Source organism: Peromyscus maniculatus, chromosome 5 (assembly GCF_049852395.1).
Source record: "Peromyscus maniculatus bairdii isolate BWxNUB_F1_BW_parent chromosome 5, HU_Pman_BW_mat_3.1, whole genome shotgun sequence".
NCBI lineage: Eukaryota > Metazoa > Chordata > Mammalia > Rodentia > Cricetidae > Peromyscus > Peromyscus maniculatus.
Window position 1 is genome coordinate 59,565,920 of NC_134856.1, and position 20,248 is coordinate 59,586,167.

At 47.5% G+C, this 20,248-nt stretch overlaps 2 protein-coding genes across 5 annotated transcripts; one reads left to right on the plus strand and one right to left on the minus strand.

Annotated features, from left to right (window-relative positions):
- Positions 1–4,370: 4,370 nt before the first annotated feature.
- Exoc8 (exocyst complex component 8) lies at positions 4,371–9,077 on the minus strand. The gene has a single exon (XM_006992825.4). It carries the CDS (start codon positions 8,942–8,944, stop codon positions 6,794–6,796), a length of 2,151 nt encoding a protein of 716 aa, XP_006992887.3. The 5' UTR covers positions 8,945–9,077; the 3' UTR covers positions 4,371–6,793.
- Positions 9,078–9,202: 125 nt separating this feature from the next.
- Positions 9,203–14,912, plus strand: Sprtn (SprT-like N-terminal domain). Of its 4 annotated transcripts, none has more exons than XM_006992826.4 (5): positions 9,203–9,685; positions 10,427–10,526; positions 11,329–11,457; positions 12,560–12,827; positions 13,593–14,912. In XM_006992826.4, exons 1-5 carry the CDS (start codon positions 9,477–9,479, stop codon positions 14,360–14,362), a joined length of 1,476 nt encoding a protein of 491 aa, XP_006992888.1. In that variant the 5' UTR covers positions 9,203–9,476; the 3' UTR covers positions 14,363–14,912. The 4 variants fall into 4 exon arrangements, with proteins under 4 accessions (XP_006992888.1, XP_076428447.1, XP_042133804.1 ...); XM_076572332.1 differs by having other exon boundaries at positions 9,350–9,685; positions 13,606–13,828; XM_042277870.2 differs by lacking the exon at positions 9,203–9,685 and adding an exon at positions 9,756–9,947.
- Positions 14,913–20,248: the final 5,336 nt, after the last annotated feature.

Here is a 20,248-nt window from a genome sequence, read left to right on the forward strand (position 1 = left end):
ACTTTAAATTTTACACCCAGTGGTTTTATTAACAAATTGAACTAAGTGTGTACAACAAAGAGATGCTTACATGATGTGCCATGAATGCGTGGAGGGAAGAGGAGTTTAAGTAAGATGGGATAGCTCTTCAAATTAGTCACTCTGGAAGTGACCGAGGACCCCAGCATCGGTGGAACTATAACGGGGTGGGGCTGAGTAATAGAGGAAAAGACTATGGTGTGTGTAGAGAGAATTGTGGGCGCAGATAGGTCCTTGGGGCTGCCAGAGTGGAAAGCAGGACCTGCAGAATGCATCTAGCCATGAATTTCTTGTTCTCTGAGAGCTGAAGTCCAAGATCAAGGTGCATCCACAGTAGGTTCACCTTGGCTTTGGACGTGGCTGCTGACTCTGTGTGACTCAGGACCTCTTTGTCTACCCACAGAAAGTAGGCTGGATATGGTGGTACATGCTTGGATTCCCAGCAGGATTGTGAATTTAAGGACTCTTAAGAAAAGCTGAAAATGACCACTATCGTCATGAGAGGCTCTCCCTCATCATATTCATCAGTATATAAATCTGGGTTCTAGTTCAATCATCAGGGACAGGCATTTGAAAGTAAGACCCAAGGAAGGTCACTGAAAAGCCCAGTGTAGTCCTATCTCTCCAAATTCCCCAGGTGGTGCATCTATTCCAGAGCCTAGGACAGCCATTGCACTGGCCCACAAGTGACAAACAGGCCATTTGGTGTCATTTGCTGCTTTGGGAAGCTAGAGGGGATCCCTGCATGTTGAAGTGAGCAGTACCATTGAACAGTGATCCTGGCTGTGGACTCCAGGTCACAGCTCTATCAGCCACTGTCACCTGCCACACTTCAGCACACCATTCTGCTGAAGTGAGCTGAGCTGTGCACCAGCCACGTGCTGGCCTTGAACTCACCAGGGGGCTGAGAACGAACTTGGGATCCTGACGACTCAGCGCTGAGATTACAGGCATGCACCACCATGCTGGTTTATGCAGTGATTTTGCAGTGCTGGGGACTGAATTCAGGCCTTTGTGCATGCTGGGCAAGTGTGGGGCGTTTACCCACCACCCCCACAGCTTCCCAGAGTTTTCTTGAGTGCGAGCAGCAGGAAATATTAGATAGAAGGATTTATAGCGGAGAATCTTGTGGAGATAAACAGATAGAAAATAAAGGATAGCCTCGAGAGGGCCTGGAACCTATTCCAACGGGCCCCGACTGTCTCTGGTCCAGGGTTTTTATAGAGACGCCAAGGGTTGGAGCAAAAGACCTCCTCCCCCAGCACAGCCAAGTGCAGACCATCTCAGACACCTGCACTCAGGCCCGTGGTCCTGATCATCCTCTATTCGGACCTGCTGGGTAAAGCCACGAGGAACCCCAGAACGGGCTCCCACAGGCAAGCACTGTACTGAGCCTTATCCCCGGTCAAAAAAGGATTATTCGAAGTATATAAATCTGGGGCTGAAAAGATGCTTCAGAGGTAAGAGCTCTTCCATTGGACCTGAGTTCAGATCCTACCACCCTTATTGGGTGGCCCACAATGCCTGCAACTTCAGCCCTGGGAGATCTGACACCCTCTTACGTCACCACAGAGACACACATTCACTTTTTTTTTGATAACACACTTTCTCCCAACACTCATGAGTTGGAGGGGAGGGGAGCTCTGTGAACTCAAGACAAGCCTGCTCTTAAAAAAAAAAATCTCACTACAATAAGGCTACTTTTTAATCACAAAATGAATAATTATGATTGTTGGAAACAAATTTTCCTGTATTATTGGAGAGAATACACAACTTTCCCGATTATCAAATTTGGCAGTGTTTATCTAAATTAAGAAAGGATAGTTGTCTGGGGTTAGGTCAACATCACAGCAAATGAACCAAGAAAGCATCCTGGGTAAATACGGGACCCACTCTGGTACCTCCGGGAAAATGGTGAAGAAAACTGAAATCAGCCAGCATACCACATTCACTTGCTCCTTCGGTGGCAAGACCAAGCAGAAGATAGACTGGGCATTTGGCCTCATGGTTCCTGATGAAAACTGACAAGAGGGACTCACACCTACTATGCCATACCTGCCACAGTCAAGTCGGCCACCAGAGGACTGAGGAGGAACTGAAAGGCCAGTAGAAGCACTACCATTGGAGATCGCCCCCTCAAAACAGATGGGTTAACATACGTAACAAAAAGGGGACAGTTTGGCACAGCAACACCTAGAAATAGATTATATACATATATTCCCATAAATAAGGAAAGGTGCATACATATATATGTATACACACATCTATCCATATGTAAGCTTTTCCAGGAGGTTTTTAGAAATGTTTTACATGTGCATGTGCATACACACGCAGTACCCAAAGAGGCCAGAAGAGGGTGTCATTCTCTGAAGCTGGAGTTACGATTTTGCGTACTGGAAACAACCTTTGTCCTCCTCAAGAGCAGTAAGTTTTCTTAACCACTCAGCTATCCTATCTCCCCCGGTATCATTATCATTATCGTGTGTGTGTGTGTGTGTGTGTGTGTGTGTGTGTGTGAGAGAGAGAGAGAGAGAGAGAGAGAGAGAGAGAGAGAGAGAGAGAGAGAGAGTCAGTCTTTCTACATAGTCCTAGCTGTCCTAGAATTAACTATATAGACCAGATTGGCCTCGAACTCAGATCTGCATGCCCTGCCTCCCAATAGCTGAGACTAAAGGAACACCACCACACCTGGCTTTGTTTTCAGGCAGGGTCTCACTGGGTAAGCCCTGATTAGCCAGAGATTTTTCCTTCTGCCTCCTGAATGCTGGAATTAAAAATGTGTGCCATCACATCCAGCTGGAAATATTTTCAAATCATAGGCCCCTGAAGCTAACGAGGTTACCAGAAAATGAAAAAACATGATGTATTTAACTATGGAGACTACCCCATCACAGAAAAACCCCAGGGAAGTACAGCTAACAGTGAGGAGATGCTTTGAAATACTAGAGTGAATAAAGGAAGAAAGGGTTGTATGAATTCTGTGGGAGGGTGCACAGAGTTTGTCAGGGTCACCTGGCAGAGACTGCTGGGGCTTTCCACAGGGTGAGGACCCTGCTGCTTTCTCTTAGACACCTCTCCCAAGCTCTGCAATGCCTTCAAGCAGGTCTCTTCCAGACATGCCCACAGCACACACTGTGAGAAACTGCTACATTTGAAAGTACATTGTTTCTGCTGAAGACCGCTGGTTTTGTTAACTTTGTCCTATTTTTAAACATAGGAAGAGACCAGTAACATGAAGCACAGCATTTGGTCCTTGAACTGTATAATGGCTTCCTTATTTTCCACCCACTGTTGTGAGATTTTCCTCAGTCAGCGATCTGCAGGTAGCATAAAACTTGACTTTTAAAATTCTGACCTTGTACACCTGAAATTTCCCACTCAAGGATCCTAGAAAACTTGGGCTTTCTAGGGCCTGGGTTGTTGCTTTAAATACTTGCTTAGCATAAGGCCCTGGGTTTAATATCCAGCACCCTCAAACTTAAAGAAACTTCATTTATTCTCAATTCTGACAGTATGCAAAATACTTAAAAACATCTAGTAGTTCTCTGTCCTCCCCACATAAATAAAAGTAAAAGAACATAAGAAGACTGAATAAACATAAATAGAGCTGCCAGGCACGGTGGTTCGACACATCTTGTAATCCCAGCACTCTAGAGGCAGATGCAGGAGGATCTCTGAGTTCACTGCCAGCCTGGTCTCCATAGACAATTCTAAGCCAGTCATGGCTAGAGTGAGACCCTGTCTCAAAATAAGTACATTATATAAAGTGTTGTAGTAGCAGTTCTATCCAGTGTGAGGACACTGTAAAGCTTTATTTTATCAGACAGTATAGACGACTTAATGTCACAGCATATCAAAGTATACAGCAATACTTTCATCGTCTACAGCAAGCCCCAGGTTCCAATCCTAGCTGAGATTGCAAGGTGCAGGATGAAAGTGCTGGTAATCTATTGACAGGCAGCATCTTATCAGAAATGACTGAGCACTGAGTGACAGGAGGCTTTCATCGGAGACCAAATTCCCAACCATAATTAATCCCACCTGGTTCCTGGTCTATGCCGTTAGTTTTGAAGCAAACAAGAAAAGGTAATTAATGTTGAAGTGGGGTATCAACACGAATGGAACTGTTACTGTACCAAATGACCCTTCAAGCTCTAGAACTTGCTTGGAGTCTGATGAAACATGGGAGTCAGAGGAGCTCTGACCCCATCTGAGGAGGGCAGTGAATTATACCAGGTTTCTGGCACCCAAGGTAGATCCAGTCAGCTTACTGCACAGATTTCCCAGATTCCCTCGGCTACACTGAGGAACACATTAGCCCATTCTTAGCACAATAAAATTCTCTACTTACATTTCCATAAAGATACAGCCATTTATTATTATGTGAGGAAATACATTGGCATTCTTACAGCTCTATGCCCTAAGAGAGCTTTCCATTCCCCACACTGTATTCATACACAACATTTCATATATTAAATTCCAAAAGGTACCAAATAATCATCACAACAGCACAATTCCATGAAATTCAAGTTTCCAATGATCTTAAGACAAATTAGTATTTTTGTTTGGCTGGAACATCATTTATGGTCATGTAGAAAATCCTAACAGAGCCTGGCATAGTGGCACAATCCTTTAATCCTGGCACTTGGGGGGCAGAGGCAGGAAGATCTCTGTGAGTTCGAGGCCAGCCTGGCCTACATTGAGAGTTCCAAGACAGCCAGGGATATATAGAAAAACCCCGTCATTTAAAAAAAAAAAAAAAATCCTAACATGAAAAGAAGTCAGTAAAAATCTGCAATGGTGATTTCCAACTTTTTAAGTATGTAGAGCTTAAAAAAAAAAAAAAATTGGTCTGAAATGAGTTAACTAAGCCAAGGAGTTTTATAACCCTAAATCACTGCAGAAACCATTTAAGGTTTTACATAATACTACCTTTTTTATTCAGATAAGGAATAACCCTTAGAATCAATGGTATAATAACATGGCATCATGGACAAAAACCACAGCTAGAAGCTAGTGGGAAAATGGGTCTTCGAAAACACTCTCTAGCCGGGCAGTGGTGGCACACGCCTTTAATCCCAGCACTCGGGAGGCAGAGGCAGGCGGATCTCTGTGAGTTTGAGGCCAGCCTGGGCTACAGAATGAGTTCCAGGACAGGCTCCAAAGCTACACAGAGAAAACCTGTCTTGAAAAACCAAAAACAAAACAAAACAAAAAACAAAACTACTCTCTAATAGAGGAACATTAGATAACCAGTATAGAGCAGAGCATTTTATAAACCTTAGCTTCCCAACCACCTACTTTTTCCTTTACTGAACAATCTGAAATAAGCATTATGATCTGGAACTCTCTTAGAAGTTGTTGGTTGTTTTTGAGGCAGTCTCTCTACAGAGCCCTGGCTGTCCTGGAGTTGACCTTGCTGACCAGGCTGGCCGTGGATGCACTGCCTCTTGCTCCCAGTGCAGTGACTACAAGTGTGCACCAGCATTCCTGGCTCTTGTGTTTTAAAGTGCAACACAGCATTTGAGGAGTCACAAGAGGCCCCTTCCCTGTGCTTGAGGCATATTCATCTCCCCTCAAAGTTACATAAAGAAAAAAAAAAACTAAAAACCCATCAGGGCAGAGGCTGGGGCTCAGTGGGTAGAGTGCTTGCCTAGTATACACAAAGCCCTGGGTCTCCCAACAGAGCATAAAGTGGGCGTGGGGCACACACCTGCAATCCCTGCCCTTGGGAAGTGGAGTTAGGAGATTTAGAAATTCAAGGTCTTCCTTGGCTACAAACCAGCTCCAGGCACCGGCCTGGGCTGAAACCTATCTCAAGAAAACAAATCTTTGCTCGAAGCAGATATTCTTAAGCAGTGAGATTTGCATTCTTTCTCTAATTCCTAATCTACAGAGACCCTGAACTCCCAGTAAATATTCAAATACAGAGCTCTGCATTTGCCGTAAGTCTCAGTGGCTCCTAAATCAGGCTGGTGGTGAGGTGTCTGCAGGGGCCCAGAGACACTAGACTGCTAGGCTCCTTGGTGTGGGCCTTTCACTGTGACTCTCACTTCCTGAACATGGCAAAAGGTGTAACAGCAAATTCATTCGGTTCTGGAATATGTTAAAAGTCACCGCAGTCCTTGTGATTCCCAAAAAGATGGACCCTAGTTAAATACTATGATGCCAAATAGCCATGGAACATGCTACCTTTCAGTGACTTGGATGCCTGCAGAGTTGTTTTATGAAGGCTTCCTTCCACGTACTACAAAGACTGAAAAATCTGGTGCCCACTTATTCAAATTTACCCCAAACCAATTTTTCCAACTCATTTCTCTAAATTGGTTAGTTTAAGGAGTACCTAAAGCCAGTGCATTGACCATCAAGAAACTACAACTTTGCTGAATTGGGAGGCTTTGTAACATGTACAGCCCTATGGATTTACATATTTTTCTAGGTAGCATAGAAGTGCAATGTTCCTGGATGTCCTGTGAGAGGTGTGTATCAACTCAGAGGGTAATCTGAAATGCCATGGTGTGGCTGACTATACATTTCATACATTCCTTTAGGAGTTAATATAAAAGCATGGTATATGCTCTAATAATTCCAATATAGGGGGGTGGGGTGGGACTTAACACATTTTCTTTCTCCTTTGACTGTATTTCTAAGAGGACACCATCTATATCCTGTTTGTGACTCTGAGGAATGTGCTGACAATTGTAAATACAAATAATGCATCTGTAGCACATGTATACACACACACACACACACAGACACACAGCAGACCAGGGCCTCAGACCACAGAAGTGGTGCTCTCGGGATTCACCCGCAGGAGTCTAGATGCATTCCGCAGGTCCTGCAGCTGCTTGGCAGGCTTCCCCACACCTTCCTCAAACCTCCTCTCCACCACTGGGAGGACAGTTTCATAAAGAAAGGATGCATTCTGCCTGATGAATGCCTTCTTCTCTGGGTCCTGCTCACACCGCAGGCTGTAGTCCACATGCTGCACAGCAACCAGGATGACTTCCACCAGACTCTCCAGGAGCACCATGTGTAGCTCTGGGAAGTACAGTTTCAACGCCTCCTCCAGGAAGCCCATGGTCTGCTTGGTGAAAGCTACCACTGTGTAGCTCAGGTTCACCCAGCAGTCGTCTCCCGTGTACTGCTCAAAGTTACTGACCCCACAACTTCTCATCTCCTCTTTGAGCTTTCCTAGGGCCTCAGGAGTCATCAGGTTCATTCGACGCCACATCTCCTCCGAGTTTCGGTGCTTGGTGGCTTCGATGATAATCTCCTTGTAACTGTGCAAGGCCCCCTGGATGTCCTTCACCAGCAGGGCATGGATGATGAAGGTGAGATCCAGTCCAATCTCTCCCAGCTGCTGGCAATGCTCCTTGGCCACTTTCACACACTCAGCTGCAGTGGACAGGCTCTCCTTGCTGTCAAAAACTTGCTTGCTGAAAGCGTCCACAAACATGCCCATTGCAGATCTCGCCCAAACCACAAACGCAGAGTAGCAGCCACTGTCCGTGCCGGCAAAGTCTGTCTCAAATTCCCTTGCGGTCTCCAGGAGGCTGGTAAAGAAGACGTGGCACAGCTTGTGAATGTAGAGCAGAGTGGCGCCCTCAATTCGAAGCTGGCGGATGGCAGTGTGCACGGCCGCGGCCCTGTTCCTCAGAAACAGCTCGCAAGCTTTAGTGCACTGGCCCAGCCGGATCAGCTGAGACACTGCCCTGCGAGTAGCCTTCGGGCCACCTCTCAGAGAACGATCCGGGGAGAGCTCGAACACCAGCACCTCGGTGAGCTGTCGCACTCGTTCATCCACCTTGGCCCTCAGCTCTTTCACAGGAGGTGGGCTGGGCTTATCTTCCAGGTAGTGATTCAGTTTGTCCAGCAAGTCCACAGCGCCCTCAAAGTCCCTCTGCGCAATACAGACATCCAGGTCTTCAGGCAGCTCCTGGATCCACTCCATGGAGAGGTCTACCTTTTCCTCCTCCACCTCGGGGGTGGCCAGTTCTTCATCATCCTCGTCCTCAAACGGGTTGCTGCCTTTGGAAGTGACTGGCGGTGGCGCGCGGGGGGCCGCCGCTTCCTCCTGCTCCCTCCTCCTCTTGTCGCTGAGCGCCCTCTTGGTTTCCTCCAACACTTCCAGCCACTCACGTTTAATCTTGGCATTTTCTGCCTGGAAGATGCGGCTCTCAGGGAACATGAGCAGCTTGAACATGTCTTTCATAGGTGGGTTGTCCTTGACGTTGACCACCGCCAGGCGGTCCAGTGGGTAAAGCGCGTTATAGCGGTACATGCCTCGCCGCTGTGGCAGCCAGGTAGCCACCAGCAGACAATCGTTCATGAGGAAGCCGTGCACGCGCTGCAGCTGGGCCATGTGATCCGCCTCGTATTCCACCAGATCCCCGTTGTACACCAGGTACTGGCCTGGCGTCTCCAGCAGGTCCCTGCAGCCCTCCACCTTCTCCAGCAGCGTGGTGAGGGTGCGTTGCTTGCCCTCCTCGCCCGCACCAGGGCCCTCGCGGGGGCCGCCCGCCGGCCCGGGCAGGAAGCCTGCCTGGGCCGCCCCGCGCTCCCGCGGCCCCGCGCCCGTCGTGTCTTCACCCGCGGAGGCGCCCGCGGCGGCGGCGGGCAGCAGTGCCAGCGGGATGCTCTCCAGACTGCTCTTCTGCTCCGTCAGCAGGTGGCTCAGCTGGTACATCTCGCTCTCCAGGTACGAGATCTCGCGCGCCGTCTCGATGAACTGCCGGTAGTTTTGGTAGACGTTGCGCTTCAGGTTCTGTGCCGTCTCCTCAGCCAGCGCCTGCACCCGCTGCCGGTGTTCCTGCAGGTCGCGGTCGCCGTCCGACTGCTGCGACAGTTGCTTCACGTACAGCCGCGCCTCGAAGCCCCCCGACTCCAGCTGCCTCCGCAGGCGGCTCGCCCCGCTGTCCGACATGGCTGCCACCCGCCCTGCGCCCGCGGTCCGCAGTCGCTGTCACTCGCCGCCTTTGGGCCCCACCCGAGCCCGGTGGAGAAGACGGCAGAGGAAGCGGGGCGGGAGCAACACCCAAACGCCTGCGCCGGGGCTGAGCGCCGCATTGCGCCTGTGCTGGAGTCGAGACTCCCATCCTGCGCCTGCGCCTGGGGCGGGGTGCCGACGGCGCGCCTGCGCGAAAACGGCAGTGACTTGAGGCGCGTGCGCGGACGAGCCAGTGCGGAAGTCAGAGCAGGCTCAGGCACGGACCAGACTTGACGTGAGTCTCAGGACTTCGGGGGCGTCCAGGAGGCTACCAGCTTCCTGGAGCCGTCCCTAGCCCGAGCCCCGCGTTCCTAAGCCTGTGCCCGCGGGGCGGCTCCGAGCCGCTTTCGGTTAGGCGTTCGAGGCCAGCCCGCGAGCACCTGACAGCCGGGCCCGGAGGTCTCGCGAGACCCGGGCGCTGCGCGAGCACGACCGGCGTCTTTGGAGTAGCCGGGGCGGGAGTGGCGCGATGGACGAGGATCTGGTGGTTGCCCTGCGGCTGCAGGAGGAGTGGGACGTGCGCGCGGCGGCGCGGGAGCCCGTGTCGTTGGTGGATTCGTCCTGGGAGCTGGTGGACCCCACCCCGGACCTGCAGGCGCTCTTCTTGCAGTTTAACGACCGCTTCTTTTGGGGTCAGCTGGAGGCGGTGGAAGTGAAGTGGAGTGTGCGCATGACACTGTGAGTGCGCCCCACGAACGGCTCGGAACGTGGGGAAGGGCGAGGCCGCTGAGTTGTCGTTGGTGTCCCTGCCTCGCGGTGGAGGGAGAGAGAGGTCACTGGGAGACGCGCCTACCCCCGAGTGGGCCGGGCCTAACGGCCCTCAGGGATGTGCCAGTGATGATCCTTTTTTACCCACTGAATTTGAGAAGTCCCATTCGAGATAGTAATCTGCTCTTAACATACACCATCACATAGAAAGCAGCCCGCAGTAAAAAGCAGGGTAAGATGTAGGATACATCTATCTAACTTTACACCAACCCTGTGACACTTTTGGAGAAGTGCCCCCTGCAGACGTGGTGGCGAAACCATTCCCTGCAGATGAATGCCTGTGTGGAGCCGAGTGGGTGAGGGTGAGCAAGTGTTACTGCCTGCAGCCAAGTGTCCCACTCAGGAAAGCCATCTGCCACCAGGGACTTTTTCCTGTGAACTGCACACAAAAGTAAAGATTTGCTTTTTTTTTGTTTTGTTTTGTTTGTTTTTGAGACAGGGCCTCACTATGTACCCCTGGCTGTCCTGGAACTCACTGTGTAGATCAGGCTGGCCTGGAACTCAAGAGATCTGCCTGCCTCTGCCTCCCATAGTGCAGGGATTAAAGGCGTGCACCACCACACCTGGCTAGGGTTTACTTTTTGGTCCGTCTCTGATTCTCCAAATCAATGGATTTGGTGAACCTAATCCATCGTTGTGACTGTTTTCCAGGTGTGCTGGGATTTGCACCTATGAAGGAAGAGGAGGAATGTGCTCCATCCGTCTCAGTGAGCCCCTTCTAAAACTGAGACCAAGAAAGGACCTTGTAGAGGTATTCTTTGCATAAGCCTGGCTCTCAGCCCAGCGGTTTGTGGGAATTTTCCTTTCTTTCTTTCTTTTTTTTTTAAGACAAGATCTTGATAGTAGCCCAGGCTGGTTTCAACCTCAAGATCCCCTTGCCTGAGTTCTGAGGGACAGCTGTGCACTACCATTCCTGGCCAGGATATCTTGTTGCTTTTTAAGAGACAGTCTCTGTTACCCAAGTTGCCCCTGGTCTTATAGGCTTCTCTGGCTATAGTCTCCTCAGTGAGCTGGCATGCATGTACCCAGCTATTTTTAGGAGGGTGGTGGTGAGGGAGGCAGAGTCTGACGCTGCCAAGCTGGTCTCAAACTCCTGATCCTTCTACCTCCAACCTTGAGTTCGGGATCACAGGCATGCATCATTTTTGCCCAGCATATACTTAGCTTTGTGCCCCTTTAGACCTGGCCGTTTGCTCTTCCTGTGTTACCTACCATCAGGAGTCCCTTAGGTTCAAAACTCAGAGCCCGTGATATGTGCTGCAGAGTTGTCGGAATCATCTTTTGACTTGGCGTACTGTGGGTTTCTCCATCAGAATTTTAAAGTTTTTATGTGGTTGGATTCACCAACCTTTAGGGTTTGAGTTGGTAGATAAATAGGCCTTTTTGAGCAAATGTTATTCCTTGAATTGTTTACTGGGATCTGTCGAGTTTGGAATATTATATGCAAAGTTTTGTGTATTTGGGCCTACAGACAGCTAAGACTCCAAGAAAGAGAATGCCTTTTCTTCTTCAGACATGCCGTAGAAAATTATTTTGCTGGTTTTCTGTTTCAGACTCTTTTGCATGAAATGATACATGCCTACTTATTTGTCACTAATAATGATAAGGACCGGGAAGGACATGGCCCAGAGTTCTGTAAACATATGCATCGAATCAACCAACTGACAGGAGCCAATATAACGGTAATCTGAGCTACACATGTTTGGGGAGCAGGGGGAACCAGTAAACCAGTCTGGCCTCAAATTCACAATTCTAACTCAGCCTCCTAAGTACTGGGATTGTAGGTTTGTGCCACCAAGCCCAGCAGCCATTCAGAGTTATAGTACTTATATTCATTCAGTGAAATGAAGATTTTCAGCCTTGAACAAGAATCCTACAGAAATAAATGGACTTGTCTCGGCTCTCGGGGTAGAATGGCTAAAGTGCCAGCCGTCCTCTTCCTGAGGCCTCGGCAACTCCAGATTAGCATTTGAGGCATGCTTCCTTGGTCCTTCCTGCATTATACTTTTCTAGACCTTCAGGAGGAGCTTCTCCTACATCTGTGACAGTCCCTCATCAGAGGTTCTTTGAGTCCTGACAGTGTAGGATTGGAGGAGATACCACAGCCAAGGCTGAGGTGTGCCTCGCTACACTGGTGATCATGCTTGTACCACTGAACTCTTAGGGAACTATCTGTTGCCATGCAAATGATGTGACAACAGGGCCTGCTTTTTGATAGCTTGAGAGCAAGGACATGCAGCGTATTAGCACAGCTTGAGCACTAATTAAATATTATATTGTAGACTGTGGGAGTTTTCAGTTTTCTGTAGGAAGGATCTGGCTGTTGTTCATCCCTTTAGCAGTTTATATTGTTTCTAGGAATTTATACTTAAAGAAATCTGTCTGCTTTCTTCTGAGAGACAGATTCCTCCCAGTTGGTCTCAACCCTTTCTCCTTGTTAGAGGCTTATTACAGTGCTATAGTCAACCACTGTTCAGTCCTAGCTTTTGATAATGTTGTTCAATCGCTGAAACATTTAGTATTCATAGAATCTATGTTTCCCCACACACACCAAAATCTTTTGTCTTGTATGCTGCTATCTTATACATTAGAAAGTTTTACCTAATTACCTAATGTGTCCCTTTAAAGTGAACTTTTGAAAATAAACTAAACTTTCCCAAAATAGAACTTTTTAGAAATAACTGAGAAGTGGAATATTTAAAAAGCAAACAAAGACTCCTTGGGCAAAATATCTCTAGAGTGGCTAGCTTGTGTCTTAACTGCTGGACACTTGCCTCTGCCTAGGTCTACCACACTTTCCATGATGAGGTGGATGAGTATCGTCGGCACTGGTGGCGCTGCAATGGGCCCTGCCAGCACAAACAGCCCTACTACGGCTATGTGAAGCGAGCAACCAACAGGGCACCGTCTGCCCATGACTACTGGTGGGCTGACCACCAGAAAACCTGTGGAGGCACCTACATAAAAATCAAGGAGCCAGAGAATTATTCAAAGAAAGGCAGAGGAAAGACAAAACCAGGCAAGCAGCCAGCATCAGCAGTGGAGACTAAAGGTACATCTCCATCTCATCTCCCATCTCTGTGACCCTGGCTAGTGCATGGACAGTACTGCCTGTTGGGGAACTGGGTTAAGGTTTGTGCAGGACTGTTCTTTTCAGGTATAAAACCACAAAGTGATGGTGGGAACGTGCTTCACTCTGTGGAAGTGAGGAAAGGTGAATTGGTCTCCATTTGCAGTATCTGAGGGAGTCAGTGAAAACGGTAACTGAAGAGCACCCAGAGTGTGAGTCCTGACCAAGCCGGCCCTTCCTGTCTCAGTGACTTCTGCTATCTTAGGATAGGAAGGAGTTTGGCCTGCATTTGTCCCTGTGACATCCTTAGGAACTGCTCTGTCCTCAGAAGCTCTGAGGAGGCGGCAGTGGTTACCGAAGTTCATGCTTCCTCTTGCAAGGTTGTCAGTTGGTGGGTAGGCCTCAGGAGCCCAGCTGTAGTTCCTAATCTGAAGTGCTGAGAAGTCAAGGGACTAGAAAATTGGTGCAGAGGGACTGAATCTGTGGGAAGCCGGGTAAGGAGAGCAGATTAGAGGAATCCGAGCTCTTTGCTGGAAAATTCCTTAGATTCTTCTATCTATAGTTCCTTCCTCTTCCTGTTCTCGCAGTATGGGGCTCTAATTGAAGGCTGCCTTCTCTTGTCAGTAGGTGACTACTGCACAGATCTGAGTTAGAAGGAAGTAACCCTTCATTTTAGATAACCACCATTTGCTCAGTGTTCATCACTGTGGCAGTGTGTTGAGGAAGAGTCTTCTGTTTCCTTTGCAGACAAGCCGTCCAGAGGGGAGACCCAGCCACTCATCCCATTCAGTGGAAAAGGGTATGTTCTTGGAGATACAAACACTTGTTCTTCCCCTGGGAAGTTGAACAACTCATACATGGTTAATGAAGCCAGAGGTCTCTCAAGTCAAGATCATTCAGCAAGTGCCTTGAGACTCAATTCCAACACTGAGGTGAAATGTGAACAGAATGGTTTCCCGAGTAAAAAAACTCACCTGGTCTCCCCTGTCCCCACTGCTAGTCACCAAAGTGTCCTGAGCAGCTTTTTCCCCAGAGTCTCTGTTGCCAACCAAAAGGCTTTCAGAAATGTGAATGGATCCCCAGTAAAGAGTGGGACCACTGAGGATGGCACTAAGCAGTCAGCCTCATCCGGTTCTCAGAGAAAGGTCCCACCTTCCAGAGCGTCCCTGAGAAATGCCTCCAAAGTCATGGCATCTGCGACTGTGACATCCTCATCCATATCTCAAGAGGAGAGTGGGTCTGAAGACCAGTTCCCAAACAAGCGACCCAGGTTGGAGGACAGGATTGCTCCGGATACTATCACCAAGGAGCAAACACGGAGTGGTGGTGGTGATCTTCAGAATAGCTCACAGCCCACAGCCACCAGCACAGTTCAGAGTTCAAGCAGCTCATGCAGTCAGCGACGGCTGGTCAACTGTCCGGTTTGTCAGAGTGTAGTTTTGGAGTCTCACATCAATGAGCACTTGGACCGCTGCCTGGAAGGTAACAAAACCAATCTCCGACCTCGAAAAGTCTGAAATGGAGTGGGTCCCACACCACCTGTTGGCTTATGGTGGTGTTGCCCTCCAGGTGAAGGACCTGTGGGTTATTGCCAGGCTTATTAAACCAGCAGTGTTCTGTTTTACATACACATAGTGAGCAGTTGAGTCTGCATCTCCATCCAGGTGTGATGCTTCGACCCTATAGTTCCAGGTACTCAGGAAGCCGAGGCAGATCATCGCGTGAGCCCATGACCCTGGGTAATGTAGGGAGTTGCTGTCATCCTATGTGTCAAGGTGCTGTGTTCACCCATGCCTTACCAGGACTTTGGCTCAGTTTTTCCTGTAGAAATGTATGATTTTAGGTACTTTTGTTCTCTCTTGTTCTTGGTTTTAGAAGGTTTTAGAGTATTTTATTTGTATAGTCTTAAGATAGTCTTATCAGGAGTCCCGACAGTCAAATACTTTTAATATTAAGGTCCATTCTTTGAGCTGATGCTAATCTTTGACATCAGATTCTTTGTCCAGACTGTATGAAACATAGTAGTTGTTCTAAAAGTACTCAGAGGTCTTCTTTTTTTTTTTTTTTTTTTCAGAATCGTAGCAGTGAATAAGCTTTCTGTATTTTAAAAGAATTTACTTTCTACATAAAGGTGGTAGCGAATTTTAAAGACTTCTATATTTTCAGTAATTTATATTTTAAGTATAAATATATATATATATATGTAAAATATAATCTGTCCCACCTTTACTAAAAAGTGGCAGCAGATTTTAAAGACCCTCTTGTATTTAAAAGAATTTTCTAACTCCTGACAGCTCATGGCTTAAAATCCCAGCACTTGGGAGGCTGAGGCAGGAAGATGGCTGTGGGGTTTAAAGCCAGCTTGGGCTTACGTTCCAGCCTGGGCTATAGTGAGACGATGTCTCCAAAACAAAACATTTTTACCTCTGTCCCATCTATATTGGTCAAAAGGTGGCAGCAGATTTTAGAGTAAAGTAGATACAGAATATATAGTGCAGTTATTTTGGAATGTTACAGCAGTTACTCAGTTTTATAGGCCAGATTTGATGGGGACTTAAGTGAATCGTTAAAACTTGGTGCTAAAAAGTAACTGATATATTAACATCTCACAAAGCTGCCCAATTCTCTGGAGAGCAGAAAGATGTACGGAAGCAGCATTGTGAACTCTGTGCCATGTGAGAAGCAAAAGCACTATCATCTGAGCACTGGGAAGTTCTTGCTTCATCTTTCCGTGTTCAGGAGAGGGACACAGATACTTGGCTCAGTTTGTCTTATGGCTGTCCCTCCACCTTGCTGATGTTGCTACAAAGTCATTTATACATTGTAAGGTGCACAAATTTTGTGAGCATCTGGGTGAACCTGGTTTGCCTGGTGTTCCACTGTGTAACTTCCTCCATTATGTCCCCAAGAGGGGCCGGGGGAGTCCTGTTGTAGTTGTCCCTTTAGAGTGCCTACCTTCTCCATCCCCAAAGGTCACAGTTTACCAGAGAGTGTGAAGGTAGTGTCTTTGTTACTGTGTAAACGTTCATTTTCATTCCTCTGTAGAATTTAAAGATAACCGAAGTTTCCCCTCCCCCCATTGGTGAACCATTGGAAGTATCCCAGTGCAGGGCTAAGTAATGCTGACACACCCACTCGGGAGTGGAACTGGTCTCAGGGCGTCTCTGTTCAGCTCCATCAAACTGAATATCCCTCCTTCAGCAGGGTACAAGTGTCAACTTTTCAGCATTCTTGACAGGATGTTTAGTCTGTCAGGTTGGAAAACAAGTTTTGACATTTCTTAAAGCATGAAGTTAAATAGTATTAAATGTTTTTATATAAATGGCTATTAAAGTTTTGTGTTTGAATATATGCCATATTTTTATCAATTTAACAGGTTATAAGCAATTAAATATTTTCTGAGCCAAACTGCATAAAGTTCTAGGGCTATGAAGTAAGTGGTAGTTCATGCCTTTCAGGAGCTACATCCTCAGAGGGGGAAAGATGCAGATTAATCTCAGGGCCCTATAATAGTGCTGGGACAGGGTTCCACCCTGGCACTGTTTTTTCGTGAATTGAGTTAGCTTGTTAAATGGGAAGGGCCTCAGGCAGGGAGGTATCTGGGCACATCCTGTGTGAGATGCAGGAGGAAGAGTGCAGATAGACAGGCCTAGCCAGCATAAGGGTGTGTTCTCTAGTCCTCTGTGCAGTGCCAGTTGATGCAGGCAGGGCAGGAGGGAAAGAGGATGAGCTAGGTGTAGAAAGTACCTAGGTGCAGTTGGGAGGCAACATCAGGTTCTGAAATGCTGGAGAGAAAGTGGAAATTTAATGAGCCCATACTTGTTAGAGAAAATTTACCCCTAAGAATAGTTATCCCTGTATCTGTCATTTATATTTACATTTATCAGTGAAACATGCTCCATTTTGTTTGTATTCTTTGGAAGCAAATTTCTAACCTCACAGTAGAGCTAAAGTTGGTTCAGCTCCCCACTGTAGGGCCACAGCCATAGGTTGTTTCTATAGAAACTTGTCTTTATATCCCAGTTCCATGCTGGTTAACAGAGCAACATGAGAAACCTTTATTTGGCTTTGGCCAACTGTGCACACACACTGTGCACATACTCAGATCTTAACTGGGATCTGAGGTAAATGGGAAAACACTAACTGAAACCTTATCTTCTCTCATTGTTCCAAAGCTCTAAGATTGCATTTTTTCAAAGATTTACAGAATTTAAAAATAAATGAATGTTTTGATGTAAAGCGGTTGATGTGTCTTTCTGATTTGATTTTTGTGGTGCTGAGGATGTAACCTGGCTCCTTATATGTACCTGGTTAAGTGTTCTACCACTGAACTGTATCCCCAATCCTGACATGGTCTCTTAAGATTACCTAGGCAGGCTACCCTGGCCATGCACCACCACAGCCCTGGTGTTCTCATCTTGGTTACTGAGTTGAGGTCTTTTCCTCCCCTTTCCTTGATTCAGAGTATTCGACCATGCTCAGTTTGGCTCATAATCTCCATAGACTAGAGAAGATGGCCATGGTCAGTAAAATGGTAGAGTAAAAGAGAAGATCAGCTGGGAAGCTGTTTACAACAAGTACGTCCTCCTGAATGGTGCACTCTGCAGAGCAGACATCAGAGTTGTAGGCATGTCATCTCATACGCAAACCAGGGTGCGGAGCACAGAGGAATCAGATCCCACATTTGCTATCTTGGTTCTCCGTCTTCCAGTAGCAATACCATCTGCTTGCTGTAGGTAATACACGCAGGATGTTTAGCTGTAATTCCTTTCAAAGCTGGCTACTAGAAGCCTTGGAAACTTCCTTTTAATTCTTAATTTCTACTGATCCCACCTCAATTTTTTTAACATATATTTTGTGTGTGGGGTGCGTGTATGTGGTGTGTGTATGCATGCATGCTCAGTGAACAACTTTGAGGGCTGTCAAAGATTTAAGATAGATTTCTTTTATGTGTGTGTACTATATTAAAATAATTCATCAACAGCTGGGTATGGTGGTACACATCTTTAATCCCAGCATGCAGAGGCAGAGGCAAATGGATCTCTGAATTCCAAACCAGCCAGAGCTACACAGTGAAACCGTGTCTCAAAAACTAAATTCATAAATACACATTTGTATGCTTACATATACAAGCATAAGGCCAAGAATGTAATCCCAGCAATCGGTAAGGCTGAAAGACTGAACGGTTTGGTCTCAGAGTGAGAGTCTGTCTCAAAAAAACAAGTATCTAGTTTCCTTTAAATAACCTGGACCCACAATGACTTGAGTATTTCCATAGCTGCTCCATGGGACCAGAAGTAGAAGACAGAGGGTTGGCTTCTCCACACACTAGGGAAGCCGTGCATTCTGAGACTGCTGGGACCACGAGCACCGTGAGCTCAGAGCACAGATGGGTGTGCTCTGCTTTCGAAGACTTCTAGGGCTGCATTTCTACTCCACTGTGTTTTCATTGAAGCCATCCTTCCTTGGGCATCTTATAGCTCCCCCACCCCTTTTTAAATTTTCTTGGGGAGAACTTGCTCATAGCACAGTATGTGTGTTGGTCAGGGAGAAACTTGCAGGAGTCACTTCTCTCCTACCACATGGGTTTCAGGAAGGGAACTCGGGTCAGACTTGGCAGTGTTAGTGGCCATCTCACTGGCCCTTACTTAATTAGCCCTTGGAATTAACTTAAGACAACTCTTTTCGGTCTTCTCGCTTCTGTTCCCTGAAGGGATGACTATTCCCCCTGCCTGCCTTGCCTTTTAGGTTGTTTAGTTCTGAGAGTCAGGATTCCACCATGTGAATCCAGTTGCCTGGACTCCTGAGTTGGGCTCCTTTTGCAGCTGTACCTGCAGGAGGGTACCACAGTGCTGGACATGGTTCTCCAATTACACACGTCAAGTTTTGGCCAAGAAAATGCTCATTTGCGTGCACTTAGGTTTCTTGTGCTTTACAGTTAGTTAAGACTTCACCGACTGCAGCCAGGTCTCAGCTTCTATCCTTCCCTTTGGAAAGGCTTGGTTTTCCTTGCCTCACAAACACAGTGGACCTCTGGCTGATTGATCCCCTTCAGCGGTGAAGTAAAGTTGTTTCCCAGAAGAGAGCATGACAGGAATTAAATATGTGCTGCCCTGTGTAATAGGAGCACCCGGAAGAAAGCAGAGAATGCCCCCAGGTGGTGGGGTGTGATTTCACCAGGGCTGAGAAAAGCCACAGGCTGATGCAAGCAAGCCATGAAACTGTAGAGACCAGGGATGAGAACATTCCAGAGACTTGGACAGGCCCAGTAGCATAAAAACCAGTGGTGGGGCATCCCAGGATCCACACAGCAGAACAATACTTTGAGAATCTAAGGTTTCCAGTGGGGGGGTTCCTGTACTGAGTTGAGTTGTGGGCCAGAGAGCATCTATTCTGCCCACATTTTGGGTATCAGGAGTTGTTACATGGAGTCTGGGAAACAGGAAACTGAACACTGAATAGATGAGTCCAAGGAGCCAAGTGGGCAGAAAGGGCCACCAGCCCAGGCAGCTCAGGTTTCTAGCTACAGGACCAGGTGGAAGTGAAGACATGCAGAGGATTAAAAGCTATCCCAGGCAGGGATGATGCCTTAGAACTGAAGCACAGCATTCAGGGAGGCTGAGCAGGACTGCTGTTGGAGGCCAGCCTGGACAACAGCAAGACCCCGTCTCAAAACTAAACAAAAGGCTCAGAAGGGTAAATCAGAACTAAGGAGACCATTAGTTCTGTTTTATTACATTGCCACTCAGTCTTCATTTCTAACTCACTCATCCTCTGACCCGCTCTACTGCAAATGCCCTGAGGAGCCAAAACATTGAACACCACACTCGGTTGGTTGTTTGGGTTTTTCTGTTTGGCGACAGGATCTTACTATGGAGCGTTGGCTAGCAGGTAGGCCTCAGATTCACAGAGATCCTCCTGCCTCTCAAGTGCTAGGATTGAAGGTGTGCTCCACTATACGTGGCACCCCACTAAATCTTAGAGCTACAGTACATCCTAGTACTCTGGCCTAAGAACTGGTGCCTCTGCATGTGACCACAAATGAAAGGATCATGTGTGTAGAGCTGCATTCCAGTGGCCCTGCAGGTGCGTACCACGCCCCTCCTTCAGCAGCACAAGGGTGCGAAGAAGACATATTCAACAGCTATGGTGTTCAAAGCAACTTGAAAGCCCACCGAGAAAAGAACTCTGATATTGAGAAGGCAGGTGCAGCTCACTAACCATGCAGCGATGTCTCCACACCTGGAGCATCTCTCCTGGCTGTTCTCTTACAGAAGGTAATTGCTGCATGCTGTGGACTAGACCAAAGATGCATGGCAATAACTAAGTGACCAAGGGGCCCATGATGAAAGCCAACAGATGGTGATGGGCTACAAACAGAAGAAAGCTGGAGGTGACAACAG

What these genes read in the sequence shown, in the direction of transcription:
- Sprtn (XM_006992826.4), top strand. Translation starts at nt 9,477, where the DNA reads ATGGACGAGGATCTGGTGGTTGCCCTGCGGCTGCAGGAGGAGTGGGAC. An exon ending in TGGAGTGTGCGCATGACACT is followed by an intron (nt 9,686 to 10,426) that starts GTGAGTGCGCCC and finishes ACTGTTTTCCAG; the next exon opens with GTGTGCTGGGATTTGCACCT. An exon ending in CAAGAAAGGACCTTGTAGAG is followed by an intron (nt 10,527 to 11,328) that starts GTATTCTTTGCA and finishes TTTCTGTTTCAG; the next exon opens with ACTCTTTTGCATGAAATGAT.
- Exoc8 (XM_006992825.4), bottom strand. Translation starts at nt 8,944, where the DNA reads ATGTCGGACAGCGGGGCGAGCCGCCTGCGGAGGCAGCTGGAGTCGGGG.